The 24,797-nt window shown below is 57.9% G+C and overlaps 1 protein-coding gene, 1 long non-coding RNA gene and 2 other non-coding genes across 6 annotated transcripts; 3 read left to right on the top strand and 1 right to left on the bottom strand.

The window, feature by feature from the left end:
- Nucleotides 1-4,284: 4,284 nt before the first annotated feature.
- LOC148758313 (uncharacterized) lies at nt 4,285-16,069 on the bottom strand. Its single transcript, XR_016021002.1, has 2 exons — nt 15,985-16,069; nt 4,285-7,381 (listed from the first exon to the last, which is right to left on the bottom strand). It is a non-coding gene; the product is annotated as an uncharacterized LOC148758313 (long non-coding RNA).
- On the top strand, nt 16,027-23,878 carry FASTKD4 (FASTK mitochondrial RNA regulator 4). 3 transcript variants are annotated; one of them, XM_019731621.3, is made up of 11 exons: nt 16,027-16,163; nt 17,742-18,206; nt 19,869-20,192; nt 20,617-20,788; nt 21,032-21,189; nt 21,559-21,669; nt 22,243-22,387; nt 22,577-22,819; nt 22,955-23,066; nt 23,168-23,282; nt 23,644-23,878. In XM_019731621.3, exons 2-11 carry the CDS (start codon nt 17,793-17,795, stop codon nt 23,743-23,745), a joined length of 1,896 nt encoding a protein of 631 aa, XP_019587180.2. In that variant the 5' UTR covers nt 16,027-16,163; nt 17,742-17,792; the 3' UTR covers nt 23,746-23,878. The 3 variants fall into 3 exon arrangements, with proteins under 3 accessions (XP_019587180.2, XP_019587179.2, XP_074197189.2); XM_019731620.3 differs by having other exon boundaries at nt 16,048-16,193; XM_074341088.2 differs by lacking the exon at nt 16,027-16,163 and adding an exon at nt 16,483-17,260.
- LOC141567016 (small nucleolar RNA SNORA5) lies at nt 20,349-20,485 on the top strand. Its single transcript, XR_012489416.1, has one exon. It is a non-coding gene; the product is annotated as a small nucleolar RNA SNORA5 (small nucleolar RNA).
- LOC141567017 (small nucleolar RNA SNORA5) lies at nt 20,826-20,957 on the top strand. Its single transcript, XR_012489417.2, has one exon. It is a non-coding gene; the product is annotated as a small nucleolar RNA SNORA5 (small nucleolar RNA).
- Nucleotides 23,879-24,797: the final 919 nt, after the last annotated feature.

Here is a 24,797-nt window from a genome sequence, read left to right as displayed (position 1 = left end):
AGAGAGAAGCGAGCCCATGTGTACATTCATTCCATTCAGTTAAGTCCCTGCTCTCGGGGCAGTAGACCTGCCTCCAGAGCCCCCAGAAACCATAGCAGATGGCACTTCCTTTGGTCAGAGGTTGTTTAAAAGAGAGAAAGCCGGGACACTGCAGATAAGCCTTCTTCTCCCCACACAGGCTTCTCCCAGCAGCCTTCCTCCCGGTGCTTGGGCAAGCAGGGAGCAAATGCTCAGGTCTCGTACATTCATTAATTCTTCTGTCCCAGGAAGAAACAGAGAGTTCTAAGGAGTCATCGTGGCAGAGATCAGAACTCCAAGGGGATGGGCAGGGTGCTGCGTGGAGGACACAGGGCTCAGGGCTGTGGGCGCAAAGGCTGTGGCCCCAGTCCCCAAGGGCGGAAGTACACAGCCCCACGACACCAGCCCACGTCCCCGAGCACACCTGAGCACCCCTGCTCACACCTGAGCACACCAGCACCCGTGAGCCAAGTATAATAGTATAGAAATCTAAAAACGCAAAAAGCTTAAACATTGTAAAATTATGAAGAGCCAGACTGTTATTATTTGAATATTATGATATTAGACATAGAAAATTCATCAAAGTCTATACCTAAATTATTAGAAGTGATATGCATTTAACCATAAGAGTAACATCAAAAATTAACCAACATGTTTATACCCTGCAACAGAGACAGAATTTTCCAAAGGACCCCATTTATAAAAATAGCAAAAATTATAGGTACCTAGGAATGACTCTAACAAAAGAAGTGCGAGTGATATAGGGATTAAAAATACGAAACTTGACAGAAATTGCTGATGAGAACCCAAATGAACAGACAGATACACTATGTCCGTGGGTAAGAAAACCCTACATCCGATATCCAGTCTCTCCAAGTTGACCTATAAACCTATTGCTATGCCACCCAAATCCCAAGAGTTTTCTAAGACACATTGAGGAGCTGATTCTAAAACTCTGTGTAAGGGCAGAGACCAAGGAGAGCTGACACTGCTGCGGAATAAGCTGGGGGACAAGTGGAACCAGTGAAGAGAATAACCTAGAAATGGACCCACACGTAAGTGCAAGTTTGATACATGACAAAGGTTGCATTACCGACCACGGGGAAAGTGAGAGACATTCAGTAACATGCTGGGAATCAGAATTTGGGTCCTCACTTTACACCCCCACAGAACTCCAGTCTTCATGGAATAAAGACAAACATGAGGGCAACGTTTTAACTCTCTTCCAGAAAAATAGAGGAGAGGCCGTTCTGACCCTGGGGCAGGAAAGGATTGCGTCAACAAGATGCCAAAGCAAGACACTCACTGGAAAAATATGATGACATTACAACTGAAAGTTTCTGTTCACCAAGCACAGCATGAACAACGAAGGGTCAGCCACAAACTGGCAAGTCATGTCCCACTTGAAGCGGAGAGCCGTTACCACCCAAATTATATGAGAAATTATTGCAAATCAATAACAAAATGAATGACCCGTGTCCTGAAAATGGGAAGAAGGGACAAATGTTTTCAGGGAGAGGAAATGAAATTGGCAAATAAGCATTAGAGCTGACGGGGGACCACGATGGAGCCCCTATCACCCCCCAGAGGGCACGGACCCGAGTGTGAGGACACGCAGCTCAGAAGCAGGAGGGAAAACCGGCCCATCTCTCCTGCAGAACAACTTGACGTCATCTGGTAAATGTAAACATTTGCAAGGCCGGTGACCCAGAGCAGGCCGTCCTGGGTTTCAAAAGCCTGGAGAGGGCATGGCCTGTGCGCCAAACACAAGCGCTGGAAGGTGCAGCCTGCATTGTCGCTAGTGACAGGACACAGAAAACAACCCTCCAGCCACCGGAGAAGGAAAGTGACTAATGACACGGCGGTCTGGCGGGATATTATAGACGGTAAAAATAAGTGCAGCGTAGGTACATGCGCGAATGTGCACGACTGGAAAAACGGTGGTACTATTTCCATAAAACTTGAAAGCAAGCAAATTCGAACTGTGCATCATTTAGGGGTGCGCACACACATGATAAAAACCCTATTTTACCAGATCTGGGGGAAAAGTCAGCTAGAGACGTTCAAGCTGTCTGTCACTCACAGACAGAACCCGCCCACTGCTTTGCTCTGTGCCGGCACAGAGCCTTAAACCGTTTTCGTGTGTGCATGTGCGTGTGTTTCACTGAATTATGTGATCAAAGCCTTACCCCAAATTATGTGCTGTAAATCAGGGCTTCGCAAATTCGAGCATCGGGACCCCTGGAGGGCTGCCCCCCAGTTTCTGGTTTGGTACATCTGGGCTGAGAATGTGCATTTTAAACATTTCGCAGGTGACCTGCTGTATTTATTACAAAGTGTTACCAATAAACGTTTCTTTGTGCCTAAAGAGCCCACGCTCAGGTGCAGGAGCCCTCGTTTCCACGGTGAGTACAAATGGCAGCGGCCGGTACTTAGAGCCCTCCGGTGGCAAGGCCCTGCGTGAGCTGGAGGTGGGGACATGTGGGGACACGGCACAGCGGCACACGCTGCAGGTCCTGCACGGCTCCCTGCAGCAGTTCGGCTCCAGGGTCCTCACTCACGCCTGCACTGGAAACAGGGAAGAGGCGGTGAGGGGTGAGAACGAGCCTCAGTGCAGCTGTGGGCCAGGCCGCGTGTGCACAACTGTCCCTTTGTTGAGCTGCGAGGGCCCTGCTCTGGGGCCGAGGGCAGAGAGCCACAGGGGCACCTCGCCGTGGGCCTGGCACAAGGTCCTTGACAGGACACAGCCTTTGCAGCTGGCCTCGTCCCAGAGACCCACATCAGTCATTCTGAGGGTGGCCATTCTTGGAGGATAGGAATGGGCAGGTCACCCCGTATTTCCTGCAACCTCCCAGAGACGTGTTTGCAAATGTGCCTTGAAAATCCATGGCCCTCAGTGCGGTTTTTCTCCTCATTAGAAATGATAGAATCAATTTTCTTCACTGGCTCTGTGTGATGCCTGATTTGTTTTGAAAGGAGAAGGAAAATCATTTCATCTGGGGGTTTCGGTGTGAAGGGCAAACTGAAGAGCAGCATGGAACTCGCCAGCCGCACCGTCTCCTCATCCCCCAGAAGCCACGGTTTCCTTTCCACTCTTTAGAGACTAAATTATTTTGAAAAGAAAAATGCCGTTCTAACAACCGTAAGTGGCTGTTTTTATAGTTCTCAGCCTTTTAAAAGACAGTGTATTTTTGCAAAAATTAAATTGCATCAAACTCATACTCTCTGGGAAGCCAGCGGGCTGCCCCCCAGGAAGCCTCCCTCTGCGTCGGCTGTAACGTGTTGACAACAGGCCGTTTCACTCCAGATCCAGTGGTGGTGCTCGCAGTGCTTTCTGGAGGAAGCAGGTGCCGGCCGGGCCTCTCCCCACAGCGCAGGCGGTACTGCCTCTCCGTCTCCTCCTGATCGCTGACCTCCTGCGGTCTAGCTGTGGCCGCAGGACCCTCAGCTGTCCTGTAAACCCGCGGTGAACAAGGCAGCCGCTGGCTGTTTTCCGTGCAACCTGGGGCGTCGTGCTGGCCTACAGCGCCCCCTCTCGGCTGATGAGGGGGCTCCCTCACTCCTTAGCCTTTCCTGCAGCCCCGCATGGAAGGTGACAGCTGGTGAATACAAACCATCTCGCCTGACCCTGCTGCAGCCTGGTGGAGCTCAGCCGTGGTCTCTGACACGGCGACTTGTGAGCAGGAAGTTGGCAGGGTGAGCTCTCCGCGTGAATGCCTGTGAGTCAGGGAGCAGGAATGAGCAGGGGAAACGGGAGCTCCGACCTGCAGGTGCACCACCTGGGTGAGGGAGCTGGTCCCTACACTCCCAGGTGGGCACAGTACGGGGGCCACCATCACCTCACAGGAGACAGACTATGGGCTGACACAGTGGCCCGTGGGTGGAGGGTGTGGCTGGCACCAGCGCTGACCCCCCACCCCCAGCGCCTCCAGCTACCTCGCACAACGTCCCCCCTCCCCCGCTGACCCTGCCATGTCCCTCCCCCTCTCACCAACACAAGTTCCTGCCCAGTCACACTGGCCCACACACCCAGATGCCCCTCCCTCCCTGCTGTGCTGGGAGCCCCACCCTGGGCTCATCAGCCCCTCCCCAGGCTGAGAACTCCCCTGTGGACCCTGTCTCCTCCCAGCCCCCCCACCAACGGTGGAGAGAGGACTTGGGGATAGCAGCACTTCCGGGAGTCACTAGACTAGGAGAGAGAAAGAAGAAGAGGAAAAACAGAAGAGAGAAAGTTATCAGCACTGAGAAAGGAGACCAAAAAGCAGGAACTTTTATTCCCTTTTATTACCTGGCTTAACCTACATATCATGACCTGCATATATAATTTCCAAAGGTCATAAACAATATTAGCATAATTGACATTAACAAGGTAACTAATGTTACAGCAGGTATGATGTAGGCACATTTCAGACAAAAATCACACAAGAACAAAATGCCTTTGAGAACTTAAATCTGTGGTGAGAGGAAAGGTGCCTGCTGCAGCCCAGACCCTCTGTCCACAGTACAGCCCAGTCCCTCCGTCCACACTGTCCATGCAGCCCGGTCCCTCCGTCCACACTGCGTCATTGTTTCTCACAGTCTGCAGGCTGGACGTCCAAGGACGAGGTGCCAGCCAGTGGGTTCCTGGTGAGGACTCTTTCCTGCCCACAGATGTCGCCTCTCCTCTGTCCTCCCGTGGCAGAGGGACAAAGACAGAGAGATGATCGCAGCCTGGGGTCTCCTCCACTGCTCATAAGGACACTAGAAATATAATCTGGGGTTGCGCTGCCGGTGGTTTCCCCTTGAGGGGGGAGCCCCAGGCCTTCCACCTGAGGTGGGCGGCTGGCCTCTCCCTGAGCACAGAGGAGCTGGCCAGGGGGCGGTGGAAGTGTGATGAACGAGCAGACATGCACACACAGGGCGGCTCACAGGCTCCACAGAAACCGCTGTGTGGGTACTCGAGGTCCAGCTCGCCGTGGTTTCCAGGGATTCCCCACCAGCGAGGAGAAGCCTGGGCATCCCACCCGGGAAAAGTGGGTGCTCCCAGGACCACCTGTCACAGGTGTGTGTGGGTGTGGGGGGCGGTGAGCGCCTGGACAGGAAGAGGCCAACGCAAACTATTTACTGTGTTTCCTCAGGGTCCTTTTACTTTGTCTCTGTTGTCACCTCAAGCCTTAGCTTGTTATCCTGGCTTCATCTCGTTGCCCTGGTTTCCTCCCCCACTGGTTTCCTCCCCCACTGAACGCGTGCTGCTGACTCCTTCTCATGGAGACACTGCACTTGTGTGTCTGATAAGCTGTACCCGCCGCCACCCCTTACTTGAAAATCTCCTTTTCATAGACCGCAGGTTATCTCCTCAGCAGTGGGGCAGCCGCGTCCTCTGCCAAAGGTGGCCCAGCCCCACAGCCCGGGCAGCATGTGGCACGTGGCAGTCTTCTCTAGTTTGGGGGCTGCAAAGGCTTTCCCATTTGTGTTTTCCTCAGTCATTTATATGGCTTCAGGGTTGGGGACCCAGGAGCCAGGCTCAAGTCCCCTCCTGGGTGGCACCACACCCCTTGCCAGCACTGCCCTGCCCTTGCGTTTTCTGTGCTCCAGTCCCAAGAGGAAGAGTTTGGGGGGCAGGAGCCTGAGCTCGGGGGTTCCGGAAGCTGGTCCCACCAGCCTTGCACACATTGCATGAGGCCCGGATGTTTGTGATTCAGTGAACCCCAGAAATCTGGACTTTGTTTGAAATTCTAAATGTGCAGAAGTAGCGTGAATGTCTTCAGAGCCTTGTAAAGTCAGCAATTCCTTTAGCTTCTTTAGAAAAAAAACACAAAATATCTCCTCAGATTCCCTTTTTCAGCGCACCTGGACACACAGAGCCTCACGCCATCGGAAAAACAGCCAGAGGGTGCTGTCCAGTCGTCGGCCAGCCCAGGGTGGGGGCCGGGGACACTGGTTCTTCAGGGCCCTCAGCAGGCTGAGGTTGCGACACCTCCTTAGACCCCTGCAGGACTCGGCCAGGCACAAGGGTGGAGGGACAGCAGCACAGAGGACAGACTGAGCTTCTGGACATTACACACAAGAGTTGATGTCACAACAACCTGAGGTTGCGGGTCGTCCCCCCCCCTTTGGCTGACGAGGAAGCTGAGAACCAGCAGGGTTTGGTCACCTTGACCCCTGACACTGACCACAGCCCTGCTCACTGCTGGGGAAACGTAACTGAAAACAAAAGCACTTCCCGGCCCAGAAAACCTCCTCACAGGGAGCAATGAAACCCGCTCTATCACTGAAGAAGCAAAATAGGAGAAGGGGACGCATGTCCCAGGCTGAGAGCCTGCAGGGTCAGAAAGGAGCCCCACCCCGGGGGCTAAGCCCGCTGCACACATGCTCTCAAGACAGATGGTCACTAATCCTCATAAGACACTGGACAGCACCATTTGCCACAATGGTCCATCCTAGACACGGCTGGTCATTGGGGTGACCACCCAGGCCAGCCAATCGGTTCTTTACAAAAGAAACGTCTCCTGTCCTTGCGATGGGGAGCAGGGAGGGGGCTTTGTGCTTTAGAGCCAGGCACCCACCGCACTCTCCCTCCCACAGACACTAGAAACTGAAACGGTCTCTCTTGGATTCTGCGCTCCCAAAAGATGGCTCCAGGTCCTTGGGAAAGACACTCCTGGGTTGCCAAGCTGGAGAGAGCCTTCTTTTCTTTTAAGCTGATTTCTATCATTTCCTGGGCACAGAGGACTTCCAACTGCACTCTCCCTAAAGCACATGCTCCAGGAAAGGGAGGGCCGTGGCTCCCTTAATTTATGGAAGGTTGGGGCCTCTTCTTTAAATTCGTACTTGCCCTTGCTGTGCCAGTAGACAGCACCCTCCAGGGTTGGGATGACACAGCATGGCCTATCCCTGGGCCTTTCTGGAACTGAGTCAGGCCGCTGACGCTGCTCTGCTTCTGACGGCTCGTGTGAAGGGACAGGGGACACGGCAGATGCTCACCTGCTTTCATAGGAGCATTGAGGGGTTGCGTGTTTTGTTCCTGGTACTTCTTTAGCACCTCGAGTTGGCTGGCGAGAATCAGAGGTGCTTCCATCTAGGTTACGAAATCTAAGGGAGCCAATCGATTTATCAGACGACTGTCCACTGCTCATGCTTCTCTTCTGGATGAAGGAGAACTTAGGTGGAAGCAAACAAGGAAAGGACAGCTCTGTCTATGGGATCTCCATCTGTAGTTTTTCTCACGCAAATGTCGATGAGACTCTAAGTCTCACAGACCCTGCGTGTGATATGTGGCAGGAACAGCGAGAGTCAGCATCTTAGCAGCTGGATGCCAGTGTTCTATGTCCACTGTCAGTGGTCACTTCCTCCCGATTCGAAGAAAGCAGGATCATCCTCTGACCTGGTGTGAAGACACTCAGGTCAGAAAATGCCCTGGAGAGGCTGCCAACCAGCCTTGCCCCACTTCCCGGCCCCACTGCTGCAGGACTCTCCACGCCCGGCAGCTACTCAGCAACCAGCTCTGTCCCTTTGACTTCAGATTTTTCTATGGTATCATAATTTAACATTTTTGTTAAAATCTAATTCTTCCTGCGGCCGGCCCGGTGGCTCAGGCAGTTGGAGCTCCAAGCTCCTAACTCCGAAGACTGCCAGTTCAATTCCCACATGGGCCAGTGGGCTCTCAACCACAAGGTTGCCAGTTCAATTCCTCGAGTCCCGCAAGGGATGGTGGGCAGCGCCCCCTGCAACTAAGATTGAACATGGCACCTTGAGCTGAGCTCCCGGATGGCCCAGTTGGTTGGAGCACCTCCTCTCAACCTTGAAGCTGTTGCGCTGATTCCTGGGCGCGGGTCCCCCAGCCTCCCAGCCGCTGCTTGTGGCTGTGCAGTGAGCGGAGAGCAGAGCCACGCCGCTGGGGAGGGGCACGCTGGTGCAGTCAGTCAGCCCAGGCTGGGAGCGAGGGCTGTGGCTTTGCTGCAAACTCCCAGGGTTCAGTGTCCCCGCCCCAGCTACCCCACAGGGCACCCTGGACCCAGCGCCCTGGGGCGCGGGCCCCGCCTGGTGGCCTGGCCTCTGCTGCCCCCTGCCGGTGGCGCGCCACCCCGCGGGCCCTGAGCTCGCTCCGGCGCGTTGGCGGGTGTGCGAGCCCCGATCTGGGCTGTGGCTCAGGACTGGCCCCCAGGACGGGGCTGTCGCTAACGGATGGGCTGCCTCTCAGGCTGCCGTTCCTCCTGGGCTGTATCCCTGAGGCTCGGTGTCACTGGCTTGCTTCCGTAGCCTGGAATCAGCATGGTGGCGCCAGCTGGTGGTGTCGAGACGTGGCCTCCTCGGCAGTTAGCTCCAGTTAGCAGGGAGGCCTGAGTCATGAGATGGCTCTCTGACTAAACAGCAGTCTTCCGTTTTGCAATATGAGAAATGAGGGTTTTCAATTCTCAGCGCCCTCCCTCCCCCACCAGTTCCACCTGTGGGATCTCAGGCCTTTGTCTCTGCAGGTCTGGCTTTCTGCTCGCGGAGCCAGTGACTCAGGTTTCCCTTATCGGGTGGCAAATTAGCTCCAACTGCTGAGTTTTTGTAATTTATTGAAAATCGCTGAGTACAGAACATTGAGGGCATCACAACAAAGGCCATATAGGATGTAGGGCACAGCCATGAAACACAGGACATCTGTATATACGGGGTGCCTGGCTACCCTCATTTCGGGTTCTCTGTAGTGAAAGTGGGTCATAGCTTTCTCCCCCCCCCCTCACTTTTTAAAGATAAATGAGGTTTAGCAATGAGGCAGGCTCCACTTCACACCCATGACCTCTTGTCAGATGTGACGGCATGACTCTGTCACCAAGCAGAGAGTAGGACCCCCAGGAACCTGCTGAAGGCAGGGCAGGGGACGGAGGCTGCAAAGCCAGGCCTGGGGTGTTTCCCCTGCTGCACACCATCAGGCCTCAGCCACACCTCATGCTGGCGTGGCCGGGACCAGAGTCACCAGAGCAACCCACACACCTGTCGGTGTCCTGGGAGCGCTGGCACTGGTCAGAGGGCACTTGATGGCAGGTGGTCGATGGGCAAGTGTCCGCACAGTTTCTACAAAACAGTGAGACTCTTTAAAGGACTTGAGTGAAAAGAACAGCTTCCCAGCAAGTACGCTAAATAAACAGCATTCACCTCCCCAGGAGTCTCTGTCAGAGCCCAATGGGAACGAACAGAAACACACAGCGCGTGTGGATGAGATGCACGAGGGCTGTCTGAGCTCCACAGGCCTCTGGGCGGTCAGAGGCTGAGGAAGCCACAGCAGGCAGGCGACAGGTCCCCAGCCCAGCAGGCAGAATACATCATTGCTCCTCAGTTCATCTGTGCGCTTAATGCAAATCCAAGTCTTTAAACATCTTAAAAGGATTTGGGAGTGAATGAAGCATTCGAGAAAAACCCTGAAGATAAAAGGAAAGCACATGGGCAACTGTCCCCTCAGCCCTTTAGTTCTTCTGGCTGTTCGAACTACTCAAGTGACACACAGCAGATTAACAGGAGAAATTTAAATTTCAGTACATGCGCTCAGGGAATTCACACAAGCATGAAAATTCCAAAGACAGTGAGGCAAAAGGAGGTGTGTATGTCATTTTGGACTGCGAAGGGGAAGGTAGGCCATTCACAGGAGATGAGAAAGGCCACTTGGAAACGGGGACATAGAGGGGAGCCCAGGGGACAGGCTGTCGCGGGGTCTGCCTGTGGGCCACACTCCATCGCCTGTGCGAAGGTGACCTGCTGAGGGGCACTTCCTGAAGCAGGCCTTTGCATGGAGTCCTTCTAGGCAGGGAAGGAGGTACAAAACATTCCCTGAGCTTGTTGCACTTTAACTGTTTTCAGCTTGAAATAATCTGCACGTCAGGAGGGAACATGATGGGGAGACTCACTCCTGACCCCCCGATTATCAAAGCTTTTAGCAAAATAGAAATGATGAGGAATTCAAGCTCTTTAAGACAGAGCCACCGAGTTAAAATGCACAAGAGAAGGTTGAAGCAAAAACACGGGCACCGAGATCAAAGGACGTCACCATCCCAGCCGGTCCCACTCTGCCACCGTCACCGTGGAGAACACGTGGCTGTCCTCAGGGAGCCCATTTCTCCCCACTCCCACACTTCATTTCCTAGCTCAGAATAAATGTGCATTCCTTTCCAAGTGGGAAGAACAGCCACCTTATCGGGAACTGCTTAAATTCTTAAAACATGACCCAAGACAGCGGCCACCAGCCTGGGGCCTGTCCAAGGTGGAAGCCTCTAGGCCCAGCTGTGGCAGCACCAGGCCCCCCCCTCCCCCTCGTGTCACCTCCTCTACAGGCACCACCTGCCCCCTGCCTGCCACCATGTGCCGCCTTGCCAGCCTGGCCCTGCTGGCCCTGGAGGCCACCCTCACACTGGCCCCAGCCGTCACCTTGCCAGGTAGGCCGTCCCCTCCTCCCCCGGACATGCCAGGAGTCCTCCCCACGTCCCTCTGCTCGGGGTGCAGCCCTGAACCGCCACTAGCCTGCAGGTTTGGTGACAGGGACAGAAGGTGGGGGAGATGCACTCCTGGGGGTAGTCAGTGATAGCAGAAGATCAGGACACTGCCCAGACACACCCACGTGCAGGGCCAAGGCCACTGTCCCGGGATGAGACGTGAACTGGGTGTGGGCAGCCTGTCCTCGGAGCAAGGGCTGAACTGCACCCCTGTTGTCAGCCCTGTCCCCTTGCTGGCAGACGCTTCTCCTTCCCACAAATGGATTGTTGGGCTGCTGGGGGCCAGACGCCCCATGGTTCCTGTCCTCCCTCACCTTGACTGTCCCTGAGGAGCCCTGGGGAGGCTGGCGCTGGCCGGCCCCCTGCCCACCTGCCTGTCCTGTGTGCAGGGCCGGCAGTGAGCTCCGCTCCTCCTCTCCCTCCTCCTCTGAGGAGTCCTGCATAAACACCTGTGTTACCGACCAGAACTGTCACCAAGGCACCAAGGCCAGTCCTGCAAGGCCCCCCTCATCGGTAACACCCCAGCCCTGTGCCCCAGCCCAGTCCTGAGGGGAGGCGTACGCCTTGAATTGGCACTCCACACCCCTCTCTTACTCACCCCCCAGCAGCCCCATAAGCTACTGTATGAGCCCAGCCTTTGTCCCCAACTCTTCCCAGGCTCAGTGAAGGAGGCACGGCAGCCTCCCTCCCAGCCCTGCCCGGGGGCTCCAGGCCTCAGCCAGGCTGGAGGGCCATGACGGGCTGGCCTGTCTCTCCCTAGTCTGTGTCCAGGAAGCTGGCCCTGTGGACCCCCGGGCCCTGCATGGAGAGCAGCGAGTGTTCTGGGGACGACCAGTGTGACAGCAACAAGAAGTGCTGCCTCAGCCTGTGTGCCATGAGGTGTCTGGACCCCACAGCAGGTAAGCATCCCAGAAGCCCCACCCCCAGGACACAGCCTAGGGATGGGACACACTTCTCCCTCTCACCCCACCCAGCCAGGGCAGCCCTGCAGGGTCCGGGAGGGAGGCGGTCTGAGGGGGCTGTACCCCCTGCAGGCCTCTGCAAGCACTTGCTGTGGCCTCTGGGGTACAGAGTGGGTGTGAGGTGAACAAAGGTCGCTCGGAGAAGCCGAGACTTGCCAGGTGGGACTCGTCTCACCTGCCCTCCTGCAAGTCCTGAGCCTTCAACCTGAACGGTGGGGAGCAGCGGTGCTCCCAACTGTGGGAGGAGCTCTGGGTCAGGAGCCTGGAGCTGCGGTTCCCAGCTAAGGTCCCTGCCACCTGCTGCCCGGGAACCATAGTGAGGGCGGGGGGGGGAGGGCTCTGGGGGGCACCCACTCCCAGGGCCCCTGCCCCCACTGTGGCGGTGCCACCTCTGAGAACTCTGTTCCCTGCAGAGGGCCACCTTCAGTGAGGGGTTTACCGGGAGCCCTGCTGCCAGGAGTGACCAGCAGGGCTGCTCAGCCTCCTCTCTGGGATCCAGACCATGCCTGCTACTTGCTGCTAATAAAACCCCACCCGCTGCACGTCTCTGTCCATCTGTCCTGGGCACGTGATGGCAGGGATGAGCATGCAGACCCCGCCTCTGGGAAACAGGTAGGGCGGCAGCTGGGCCAGGAAGGCTTGTCCACACTCTCAGGCGCTGGCCCTCAGGATCTGACCCCTTTCAGGGCGTGGCTGGGTGGGGGTGGGGGTGGGGGACAGGGCAAAGTGGAGCCTGCGGGGGGCTGGGGCTCAAAGCGGTTATAGCCTGTCCACACCTCATTAGCCTCGACCACGTTGGGGCTGCGCAGGGAGCGAAGGCAGTTACCGAGCATTATGGTGCACACCCCACTCCCGGTAGCTTGTTGGGGACCTCCAGTCACGTGTGCCTGCCCAGCAGACACCCCACGGTGTCTTACAACTCAGCTCAGTTCTGACACCGACCATCCAAGTTCCAGTCAGGCCCACAAGGGCTCAGTCCCCAGGAACCCCCCGGCAGATGCAGCCTCAAAGCCCGGGGGGCTGCCTGCACTTGTGACTCACTTGGCCATGAATTTGGGGTTCCCACAAACCCCCCAGATTCAATAACTTGCTAGAACCCACAGAATTCTGAAAGCACAATACTTAGGATTACAGTTGTTTTTAAGGATATGGAGCAGGAACAACCAACAAAGAGAGGAACACACCCACAAGGTGGAGCAGGGAGACACAGGAGCCTCGTTCCAGTGGGGGTGGATGACCCACCCTCCCAGCACGTGTCACCTGGGTTCTGGGCTTCGGTGTCCAGACATTTTCTCGAGGCTTCACGAACAGGCATGTGATGGAAGGCTGTCCCCTGCTGGTGACATCAGTCCCCAGCCCTCTCACCACTGTGGGCTCCTCTGGCCACCAGCCACACACCCTGAGCCCTCCAGGGGCCACCCAAGAGTCACCTCATTAACATAACCTCAGGTATGAGAAAGGGGCTCCTTATGAATAACAAAAGACACTTCAATCACTCAGGAAGTTGCCGATTTTGAAGCTCTGTGCCAGGAACAAGGGAAAAAGACCAGGTAGCTTTCTTTACGGCACCACCATCTGTGTCCTGGTTTTTCTGGTTTTCCGAGGTTCATCTACATTAAAGTTACCTGAGGGGCTTTAAATACCTACACCCAGGCCAACCGGTAGAAGGGCAGCCATGTATCCTCACCCCGCAGCAAGCCTGCCACCTCACCTGGGTGTCAGGCTTCACCTCAAGCCCTAGGAGATCCCAGCAGGAGGAGGTCAGGAGCAGCGTGGATTCCGTTTCTTCCTGAGAAGGCTCCACAGGTCAGGGGCTTGGTGCCAGCTCCAGCAGTCTGTGGGACCTGGCCGCAGACAGGCTCCGCTGCTCTGTGCCAGCCAGCAGCACAGCCAGGGAGACGGTCACCCTTCAGGGACGTGAGCATATTTATTTACCCATCCACCTACTGAAGAGCATCTTGGTTGCTCCAAGTTTTGGCAAAGATGAATGGAGCTGCCACAGACATTCATGAACAGGTTTTTGAGTAGACGTAAGTTTTCAGCTCCTTTGGGTAAATACCAAGGAGCACTGTTGCTGGATCGTATGGTATCGTAGTCTGTTCAGCTGCTATAACAAAACTACCATAAACTCAGTGACTTTGACAATTAAGATCACGAACTCATCCTAGAAAAAGTGCTACATATGTCATTACTGAATATTACTACGGTCACCTTCGAAGTACTCCCCTTGGGAAGCTATGAACCAACATCCGTGCCTAGTCAACCCTTCAAAGCCATTTTGGAACTCTTTTTCTGGAATGGCTATCAGAGCTGTCGTTGTATTACCCTTGGTGTCCTGAATGTCATCAAAATGTCTTTTCAATATTTCCTTTGTCTTCGGGTAAAGAAAGAAGTTATTGGGGCCAAATGAGATGAGTAGGGAGGGTGTTCCAATACAGTTATTTGTTTACTGGCTAAAAATTCCCTCACAGACAGCGCCGTGTGAGCTGGTGTATTGTAGTGATGCAAGAGTCATGAATTGTTGGTAAACAGTTCAGGTCGTCTAACTTTTTCATGCAGCCTTTTCAGCACTTTCAAATAGTAAACTTGGTTAACTGTTTGTCCAGTTGGTACAAATTCATAATGAATAATACCTCTGATATCAAAAAAGGTTTAGCTACGTCGTTTGGACTCTTGATTTGGCCTGACGGAACTTTTTTGGTTGTGGAGAATTGGCTGATTTCTATTGTGCACTTTGATGCTTTATTTCAGCGTCATATTGGTACACCCATGTTTCATCACCAGTGATAACATAGCCCAAAACATCATCTTGCCTCTCCAAAAGGTCTTGGCAAACTTCAACTCTCCTTTGCTTGAGACACTGATATCCCAAGGTTACGAAACCTTCGGGACCATTTTTGCACACACTTTTCCCATGCCAAGATTTTCAGTTAAGACTTTCCTGTTTATTGATGTTTACTTGGTCTGCTATGCTTCTCATAGTCAGCTGACGATTTTCACGCATGATTCGATGAATTTTTGCAATGTTTTCACCAGTTCTGCTACTTCTTGGCTGCCCTGACCTCTCTTCATCAGTGATGCATTCTCTCTCCGCAGAAAAACGTTTAATCCATTTGTACACTGCCGTTTTATTCATGGCATTATTCCCCATAAACTTGGACTAACACGTCCATGATTTCACTTCCACTCTTGCCAAGAAATTTAATGTTTGTTTGTTGCTCTAATTCAAACTCAGACATTCTCGCGACAGCACACAAAAACACACAATGAACACCACTCAGCAAGACACCGTCACACATCGACACAAACACAACTGTGAGACACTGATATCCCAAGGTTACGAAACCTTACCGAGTTGTTTGTACAGTGCTGCCAACGTAAGCGCATGGCAAGTTCGTGAACTTAATTGTCAAACCACGTATAAACCGTCGGTATGTTTTGCTTGGCTTACCCTGCACCTTAATCATGTTGACTGAAAAACAGTATCAGCCAGGGGTTTCATCAGGAGAAATGATTTATTCGGGGAAAAAGAAAGGGTTGCAGCCCAGTGCACACAGACATGACAAGCCCCGGGAACACGCTGGCCTGCGTGCAGAGACGGAGCACTATTTATAGAGGGGAAAGGCAGCTATTGGAAGGGAACATTAGACCCGCAGAGCTTTATTATAGAGTCCTTCCTGTAGGGCTCACAGGATTGGAGTGAGAACGTCAAGCCGCAGCTCCTCCCACAGACCTTCCCAATAACTATGTTCACTTCAAGTTCCAGTTCCTCTTTATCAGTTATTTCATGACTGTCTATTTAAAGATCAAAGGTTGCACACGGAAACCCAAGAATCCTTTCTTCCTCCCTTCTTCCACCCCGCCCCCACACACACACACACCGGTTCAAGCCGTTGTTTCTCAGTGTAGCTGTGTAGGACACAGCTCCCTGGCCCGTGCTGGTGTTATGAGCCTTGCGCTTCCCCCGCACCCCATGCCAGGCGGTCGGTCTGCACTCACAGCAGCTCTGGGGGGCTGCCCGCCACTCACGGTGGCTGCGGACCCCTCATGGCAGCCATGACCTCCGGTTGCGCACCGCAGCCCAGCTCAGGGAGAACTGTTGTTCACAATCTTAGCTGTAGAGGGCGCAGCTCACTGGCCCACGTGGGAACCGAACCAGCGCCAGGGGTTAGGAGCAGGGGAACCACCTGGGCCACCAGGCTGGCCCCTTTTTTTCTTTTTTAATTGCAAGATCTAGGCAACGTGTGCCTACATTTCCACACGAAGACCTCCACCTGGGGCCCACACCTGGGCTCCAGGGTCTGCAGTGGCCACCTTCCCAGCAGGTGCCACCTTCCCAGCAGGTGCCCCCTGCCCACTCCTGGGCAAGTCCACACCCAGCGGCTGTAGAGACTGGGAGGCCAGTGGGGGGCGGCGCGCCCACTGACCGCAAAGGGCCGCCTCCGCCGCTCCGTGGGAGGACGGGTGCCGACCGGAGGGCGCGCACGCCTCCCATCCGCCCGTCCCGGCCTCTCCCTCTCTTCCCCTCCCGCTTCCCCCACACGCCCATCCCCTACCTGTCTCCCTTCCCACTCCGCAGTCCGCGCCCTCGACAAAGATGGCGCCCGGCCGGAAAGGGCCACCGGGGTCACCTCCGGCCGGCGACAGGCCTGCGCCTCGCTTCCGGCGGCGCTCCGAGTGACGCAGGCGGGCGCGCCGTGCCGCGAGTGCCGGGGACCGTGCGGGACGCATGGAGGTCAGCGGTGGCGCTCGCGGTGGCGGCGGCGTACGTCTCCGGGCAGGCGGAAGGGGCTGCTGGGCGTGGGGCCGGGGCAGCGGGGCCGGGGGAGCGCGGCCGGGGGCCGGGACCCAGGGATGGGGGCCGGGGGAGCGGGGCCGGGGGAGCGGGGCGGCCGCGCGCTGGGGGACCGGGACCCGGGGATCGGGGCCGGGGGACCGGGACCCAGGGATCGGGGCCGGGGGACCGGGACCCAGGGATCGGGGCCGGGGGAGCGCGGCCGGGGGACCGGGACCCAGGGATGGGGGCCGGGGGAGCGGGGCCGGGGGAGCGCGGCCGGGGGAGCGGGACCCAGGGATCGGAGGGCACCGGGCCGGGGACCCAGGCTTGGCCTGCTTCGGAGCCGCGCCCGCTGGTGCCACGCACCCCTCTGCCGCGGTCCCGCGTGGCGGCCTGCAGGCCCCTCTCGGACCGGCCGGTCTCGGGCTGGTGGCCGTCGTGCTTCGGGGCCGGTCGCTCTCTGCGTCCGAGGGCTCGACTTCCGGGTTTCAGGTCGCTCGTTGGTCGTCTCGGCCCGGAGCGTTCCCAGTGCTTCCCGCCGCCGGGCCCCGTGGGCGGGCGGGTGGGCCTTGGGCCGGTTCTGCCTCTTCCTGAGCCTCGGGAAGTTCGACTGCGCTTTTCACAGCGGCGGTAGTTCGCTCGTGTGGAAGTTAAAGGTGCCGCCCCTGTACCACGTTCCCAGAAATGGAAGATCAGACACCTCTGCGTTGGCAGGAGGGAGGCCGGGGCAACATCTTGTCATGCCCTGGTCACGTGCCTGACCTAGGTCACTGCATCGCCTGGCGAGCAAGTCTGGCAGACAGAATTGTTCAAAGCAGCATCGTTGGGATATGTAACAACTTCTTGGAGGAGGAAAGGTTTTCTCTGGGCTTGGCAAGATGAAGGATGGTTTTCTAGGCCCTGTGGTGGGAGGTGAGGAAACCAGGCAGCAGACCCCCGCCCGGCCCGGGGCGATGAAGGGCAAGGCCTGCCCAGAATGAGGGGGTGTGTTGCAGGCGCAGGAGGAGGTGATTCTGGGCCGTGTTGTGAAGTGCCTGCGTGTGTGCGTGTTTTCAGTAAGTTGGTGATTGTCTGGGGACGCTCACTGTGTATTAAAATACCCATGGAAGCTGTGGGATACAGAGCCTATGTCCAGGGTTTTCCAGAAGCAGTCTGATAGAAAATATCCTGTCCCGTTGTCGCTCTTAATCCTTAATCCTGCGGACGCTAACATTTAGAAATGCAGCTGCCCGCGCCTTGTTTGGGAGACTCCATTCAAGAGAGCGGAGCCTCGAGTCTGAGTGGTGCTCTTGGGTGACGTCAGCAATGCCGGGACTGGGAACCCGGCTGTCATGCGTCTGAGTTTTGATGTTTGGTTACATCACATCCTGAAAAACACCCTCTGACAGCTTTGCTTCAGAAAATGCTGTCATGTGCACGTAAACAGAAAGGTTTGGGCTGGTTTATGGAGACTGCAGCTGTGACGCCGTTTCATTTGTCACGTTCTTCTCTCGTGTTTGGGCCTCAAGGAAGTTCCTTCTCTCTCTTTCTCCTCAGGGCCCTGGAATCACTTGCTAGGAGTCCCACCTCCCTGCCACCCAGGCCATCATGGCGGCTCGCCTGGTGAAGCGATGCTCGTGCCTCCTGAGAGAGGCCACTTGTCTGGCCCCTGCTGCGTCTCCAGTTGGCCGACTGAGACTTGCCAGGGTGGCCCATAAGACTCTGACTTCCTCAGCTACCTCACCAACTTCCCACCTCCCAGGCCCTTTGTCGCAGCATGTGGAGAAGCCACGTGTGTTTACTCCCTACCCCGAGCACCAGGAGGTGGACTCGCTCATCGAGAAGGCCACACTGCCGGAGCAGCTCCTGGAGCTGGTTGGGGATGGTCACTGTCTGCACCACAACCATGCAGCCCTCGCGATCATCCAGCTGTCCCGCCTGCTGTCTGAGAAGCCAGCAGACAAAGCCTGGCTCCTGCAGGAGGCCCGCTTTCAGCAGCTGCTCCATCTTGTCAACAGTCAGGTGGGTCCCAACTAGTCGAGAAGCAGGCTTGGACCCCAGGTGTCCTAGGGTCCAAGCAGCGGTCTAGATCTCCAAGAACGTCCGCAGGCTTTCTGTGTTAACCCTCGCGCCGCCTGCGACGTGCATGGTGCTGTCCTCGTCCTTGGGCCGGCAGCTGGGACTCGGTGATCAGAAGCGCAGGGAATGACCTTGGTTCTTCTCCGTTCGTGAGGTGTTCCCTCCCCCTGGCAGTGTCTGGCTGACTGTGGGGACACCCTTAAAGCCGGGGGGGGGGGGGGGTGCAGGGGTGACTGACGGAATGTCCCAGCAACTTGAGCTGGGTTGGGCATTGTCTGCCCAGTCAGATCCTCAAAGGAGGAGCTTGGAGACGAGGGCAGATAAGCTCCTGTTACCTTAACTGGGTCCCCTCTTGTTCCAAGGCTGTGGTTCTGGTTGTTATTGAATACACATAATTGGAGCGAGTTTTAGGAGACCAAAATTGTAACAGAAGTTTAAGATAGTAGCAAACTGGGAACAAAGTATTTACAATGTAAAGGGTGACCAAGCTTTCTTTGAAAAATTCTTCTGTCCAGAGAGAGATGCAGGTGCCTGGGTCTCGTGTGATACTCAGGTTCAATTCAGAGTTTGTCTCTTTCCCAGCCCTTCACACAGCAGTGTTTCTGTCTCCCACGTGCTTGGTGTGTGGGGGTTCACTTCCCCCTTGGTGGCACAGTCCCATTTCCCAGGTGGTGAGGCTGAGGCTAGGGGCCAGGAGACTTGTTCCCCCAGCAGCCAAGAGACGTAGCAAACAGCAGAGCCGCACCCCCTTCCATGAGGATACGCTCTGAGGACTGGAAACCCTGCAGGGAACAGCGGGGTCACCTCACCCAGAAACCGAGCACACCAAGGGGCAGGGAGGCACGGGTGCAAAAGGGCAAGGCTGCTTTCAGACTGCTGGGTGCAGGCTCTGCTTCTGCCACTCCCACAGACGGTGGGGTGCCATGTGAGCTAGAGTTTGACGTGCTGTATCGCCCAAGAGCTGGTGGTGGTGGCAGCAGGCGGCCCTGCCAGCTGCTCATCACCCAAAGCTGGGGTGTTTGGGGCAGGCAGGCGTCTGTTTACCCACACATCTCAGGGCAAAGGGCTGTGTGCAGCTTCAGGCACCAGGGCACCAGGCTGAGGGAACTGTCACAGCTGCCATGTTGGAGGAAGGGGTTTAGGGGTTGGGGCTTGTCTGACTCAACATTTGTGATTTTCTTGAAGAAATGTCAGTGTGTTTTTAATGGCTAAAAATGGTCATTGCCGTAAGTGAAAACCTGGGTTGGGTGACAAACGTCACCCTTAAAGGCCTGCAGGTCCCGTGACCCCAAGTCGCAGTCCCACAGGCTTCAGTCAGACTTTGCTCTGGACTCAGCAGCTGTGCCTGCAGCCCCAGGCACGGTTGGTCAGCCCGTGTAACCAGCCACATCAGTTGGGTTTGTGTTAGGGAGACGGGCAGTGTCTCTCATTACTCAGTTCCTACTTGCAGGTGACAGCAGGCAGCTCTGACGGGAGTTGCTAGAGGCTGGAGAGCCAGGCTCCGCACTCAGCCCAGTCCCTACACCCACCCCACCCCCACCCCCGTGGGCTCCCACGTGTGACCTTGCCTGTGACCCGACCTCCTCCCGCCCCCCCCGCCCCCAGATAACTGCAGTGTGGCACGGGACCCTCGTGAAGCTGCTCCGGAGCCTGTATGCGCTGGAGATCCCGGCGGCGTCCAGGGAGCTGCGGTCCGTGGAGCAGGAGGTCCGCTGGAGAATGCGCAGGCTCAAGTACAAGCACCTGGCCTTCCTGGCCGAGTCCAGCGCCGTCTGCATGCAGGAGCGGGGCTCCCAGGAGCTGCTGGCTGAGCTGCTACTGCACCTGGAGCGGCGCTGGGCAGAAATCGACGACAGCCGCACGCTGGTGGCCATCCTGGTGAAGACCGGGCACCTCTCGGAGTCGCTGATGAACCGCCTGGAGGACAAGGTACTGGGGCCGGGCTGCGGGAGAGCAGAGCCTGGACTCGCCCCTCACTGTCCTCCAAAGTGACCTCATGCAGTAACCCGGAGCAGGCCTGGCCTGGGCCTGCCCCACGGCTCAGCGGGTAGCTAGCGCTTCGTAGAGGGGGCCCCAGCCCAGCCCCGCAGCCTAGTCAAATTCAGCGCCCGCTCCCATCGTGGCGGGGGCTGGCCCAGATGGCTGCCACAGCAAACTCCTCAGCTCATGGGCCCTGGGTCCCCTGCACTGGGGCCTGGGGATAAGTTTGGCTGCGGACATGCCGCCCTGGGCCCTGCGCAGATGCGCCCATGTTTAGTAAGCTCAGGCGCAGTCGCTGTCTCGCAGGGGCTGCACTGCATGGGACCCCTGGCCCCCAGGCCACCGAGCTGACCCTGCCGGCTGTGGTTGACAGTGCCTGGAGCTGGTGGAGCAGTTCGGCCCTGAAGAGCTGCGCAAGGTGCTGGTGGTGCTGGCGGCTCAGAAGCGGCGGTCGGTGCCCTTGCTGCGGGCCGTCTCGTACCACCTGGTCCAGAAGCCCTTCCCCCTGACCAAAGGCGTCCTCCTGGACCTGGCCTATGCCTACGGTGAGCCCCTGCGCCGGGCGGGGTGGGACACTCTGGCCGCAGCCGTGTCAAATTCGGTGCCCGCCCACCCATGGCAGACACTGGCCCAAAAGGCTGCCACAGAAACACTGTGGCTCATGGGCCCTGAACCCTCTGCTGGGCTTCAGGGATAAATTGGTTACAGACACCGAGCTCCTAGACCTAGAGGCCGGCGCCTGTGGAGGGGAGGCACCAGGTAACCCCCCGGGTCTGCTCTGTCCGAAGGCAAACTCGGCTTCCACCAGACGCAGGTGTTCCAGCGCCTGGCTGCAGACCTGCTGCCCTATATGCCCAGCCTCACGTCCGGCGAGGTGGCCCACTGCGCCAAGTCTTTCGCCTTCCTCAAGTGGCTCAACCTGCCCCTGTTCGAGGCCTTTGCCCAGGTGAGCGGGGTGCACACCGGGCCTCGGCCCCACCAGCCAAAAACACTCCCCCGGTGACACCTTGGGGTTTCCACTCTGCCTTATTTGGACAAGTGGCACTCAGTGAGAGAAAACTAAGAACTGAGTCCCACCATCTTGGGGTGGCTAGTGGGGAGCCCTGCAGACAGTGAGGCTGAGAACCCACTGAGCTCCCCGAAACAGAATAGAAGAGAGGCGAGGCCCACACTTAGGCGTCAGAGCTGGCTGCTTCCCTGGCTAGTGTGTGTGGGAAGCCATGTGGGGACGGTTTCCTGGGGCCCCGGGCCTTCGCGGGTGGCTGCTGCTGGGGGGCTGGGATGTGGGGCACTCACGCTGCTGCCCGTGGCCCAGCACGTCCTGAGCAGGGCCCAGACCATCAGCCTGCCACACCTGTGCAATGTGCTCCTGGCCTTCGCCCGGCTGAACTTCCGTCCAGAGCAGGAGGAACCCTTCTTCAGCCTGGTACGATCTTCGCACCCTCCCCCCCCCCCCACCCTCTCTTCCCTCTCCCCACAGGGGTGGGGGTGGGGTGTCTGGATTGTCTGCGGCATCATGTGCAGTCTAGCGTGCTGGCTGTGTGGCCCAGAGCAGGCATTCGAGGTCGGCTTCCTGTAACTCTCCTAACGCCCTGCTGAGGCCCGGTCACCTTGGTGGTCCCCTTCAGAGGCCCACTGGCAGAGCCCAGGGCGCCCCGCATGTGGACCGGGTTGGCCCTGGCCCACAGCGCACCATCCCAGCCGGCAGCTGCTTCCCTTTCCGGCCCTCCTGTTCCTCTTGGGGCCAGAAACACCTTCCCCCATCCTGGGCCTACTCGCAAAGTTACAAGCTTGTGCCACACACAGGCCCCTGCCAGTGTGGAGACACTGGGAAAGCCCAGCCGGATGTTCTCTGTCCAGATTGGTTCTGGGGATGGGGATGCTTTCTGGTAACCTTCCTGGGGGCCAAGCCTGACCAGAGGGCCTCAGCCGGGCTTGCTGCCGTCACCACCTTGGTCTCAGAGGCCCCTCTGCACTCCCCCTGCCCCCGCCCGTCCAGGTGCACGAGAAGCTGGGGTCACAGCTGACCAGCCTGGACCCAGCCCTGCAGGTGGACGTGCTGTGGGCCCTGTGTGTGCTGCAGCAGGCGCGGGAGGCCGAGCTGCAGGCCGTGCTGCACCCCGACTTCCACACCCGCTTCCTAGGTGAGCAGCGGAGCGTCCCTCCTGCGTGGGGTGAGCCCATCCCCCCAGGAGTGCACAACCAGCACGCTGGGGCCCTGCTGCCTGGCAGAGACGGGGAATACCTGCTGGCCAGGGCACCCCCACGTTTGCTGCTCTGTCTTCTCCCTCAGGTGGCCCCGCCCTGCTCACTGTGTGTCCCCCCTCCCATAGGCAGCGGGTCCCCGAAGGACCAGGGCACCTTGCAGAAGCTGCTACACGTCAACAGCACCGCGCGGCTGGAGCACCCTGAGTACACGGGCCCCCTGCTGCCCGCCTCAGCCTCGGTCCCCAGGCCGTCGGCCAACAGGAAGGTGACGCCCTTGCAGAAGGAGCTGCAGGACACGCTGATGGGGCTGCTGGGGACCCCCGAGAGGGGCAGCTTCATGGTGGTCACCCAGTACGGCTGGGTCCTGGGTGAGGGCTCCCCCACTCTCCGACCTGGTCGGTGTGGGGGCTCATTCCACACCAGGGGCTAAGCACAGGGCCAGGGGCTGCGGCTGCAGTCTGGGGCACGTCCCCAACATTTCCATGCTGTGCCCCCTCCCCCAGACGCTGAGGTGCTGCTGGACGCCGACGGCCAGTTCCTGCCCCTGAGGGAGTTTGTGGCCCCCCACCTTGCCCCACCCTCTGGGAGTCAGCCACTGCCCCCCGGGGCCAAGAGGTGGGTAACACTCCACTCCGGGCCCTGACTCGGCTCTTCTCTGGCCCAGCCCTTCCCGCGGGGCAGGGAGCAGCCAGCACCCAGCACCCCTCTCCCCCCAGGCTGGCCTTCCTGTGCTGGGAGTTCCCCAACTTCAATAGCCGAAGCAAAGACCTGCTGGGCCGCTTCGTGCTGGCCCGGCGGCACGTGTTGGCCGCCGGCTTCCTGGTGGTGGATGTAAGTACTGCTGCTGGGCTCTCCCTGACACGTGAGGGAGGGGCGCTTCCAGGGTCACTTGTCCAAGTGTGAGCAGGGCCTCAGGTGAGGCAGCCCCCCGGTGTGCCCTCTGGGTGCTGTCCCGGGGGGGCCTTTGTCACCTCTCCTGCCCCTTGCAGCAGCAGCGCTGTGACTGGCTTTATGGGCCACCTTTAAGATCAAAGCCACTCTGGGCGCCATGCAGTTCTGAGCCCTCTCCAGCGTGGCGACCTTCCCACCCCAGCTCTGTGCCTCCTTCGGGATTTAGGGGCCAGGGCTGTGGTGTGGCTACCACTGGCTGAGCAGGGGTCCCGCCCACGCTGGTCCATCACCCACCCCCCAGGTACCCTACTACGAGTGGCTGGAGCTCAAGTCTGAGTGGCAGAAAGGTGCCTACCTCAAGGACAAGGTGCGGAAAGCAGTGGCCGCGGAGCTGGCCAAGTGACCTGTGCCCCAACGTGGGCCCTGGGCGGCAGGAGGTGGCACCCTCGGGGCAGGCCTCAGCCAGGAGGGGCGGGCCAGCAGCTCTGAGTGGCAGGTTGCCCTGTGGGTAATAAATCTTTAGTTTTGGTTTTCAACACCAGGCGGCCTCCATGCTTTGTCCCAACCCCGCGCCAGCCACCCAGCGCTCGTGCACCTGTCTGCTATGGCGGGCGGGCGGGTAGTTGCCTGGGGCTCTGCCGTGTGCCCTCCACCTCCATCGGCGGGGAGGGGGGCTGCCGTTCCTGACCACCCTGTTGCCCCAGCTGTCCCCACTTCTCTCTGCCCTCCACAGGGGACCCTTCTCGTGTACACACATAGCTGCCTGTGGCTTAGGGCCTGCAGCCAGCACAGACCGAGTCCTGGAATCGTGAGGCCAGTTGGGTGTCAGTGCCTGGCTTGGGGTTCTAATTGAGGTGTGATCGCTTTCCTGGGGGGACCCTCATGGCCTGTGCTGACAGCTGGCATGAGGGCACTGGCTCTGGAGCAGAAGACGAGCTCACCCGGCTGTCAGTGTGGGGCTGGGGGAGACTTCACTCGTCACACCCAGACTGGAGTGTCATCGTGTTGTCCCCACTACAGGAGCCACCCAGGCGCAGTGCTGCCTGGTGCTGGAGGGAAGCAGGCTTCCCCTTCTCGTTTCTCCCCAGACTCCCGCTGGCAGGACAGCACTGGATGAGGGGAGGTTGGGCGCTGCCACAGGCCCAGGGGACAGAGTGCAGCCAAGGAGAAGGGCCACCTCCCCAGCACAGTGCCAGCTGTGCCCTACCCCTTCCCAGGTGGTGCCTCCCATTAAAGCCACGGGTGGAGGGGAAACCATTGGACGCGAGTCCCTCTCATTTGCACAGGCTGGCGGGGCAAGGGCAGCTAGAAATGGCTTTCTGGAGCCGGCGACAGCACTCCCAGGCTAGGTGAGGGAGCAGGGAGAGCATTCCGAAGGGAGGACCTATGAGGGCAAGGGCCTCCAGTGCCTCCAAAGACGCACCGGCCTATCCTGTCCCCACCAACTGGCCTGGT

The sequence above is a fragment of the Rhinolophus sinicus genome, chromosome 4 (genome assembly GCF_057876585.1).
Source record: "Rhinolophus sinicus isolate RSI-liver-muscle chromosome 4, RSI-T2T, whole genome shotgun sequence".
Classification (NCBI taxonomy): domain Eukaryota; kingdom Metazoa; phylum Chordata; class Mammalia; order Chiroptera; family Rhinolophidae; genus Rhinolophus; species Rhinolophus sinicus.
Note: the sequence above shows the minus strand (reverse complement) of the source record. Positions and strands in the feature narration are given on the sequence as shown.

What these genes read in the sequence shown, in the direction of transcription:
- FASTKD4 (XM_019731621.3), top strand. Translation starts at nt 17,793, where the DNA reads ATGGCGGCTCGCCTGGTGAAGCGATGCTCGTGCCTCCTGAGAGAGGCC. An exon ending in TCCATCTTGTCAACAGTCAG is followed by an intron (nt 18,207 to 19,868) that starts GTGGGTCCCAAC and finishes CCCCGCCCCCAG; the next exon opens with ATAACTGCAGTGTGGCACGG. An exon ending in CTGCCCCCCGGGGCCAAGAG is followed by an intron (nt 23,067 to 23,167) that starts GTGGGTAACACT and finishes CTCTCCCCCCAG; the next exon opens with GCTGGCCTTCCTGTGCTGGG.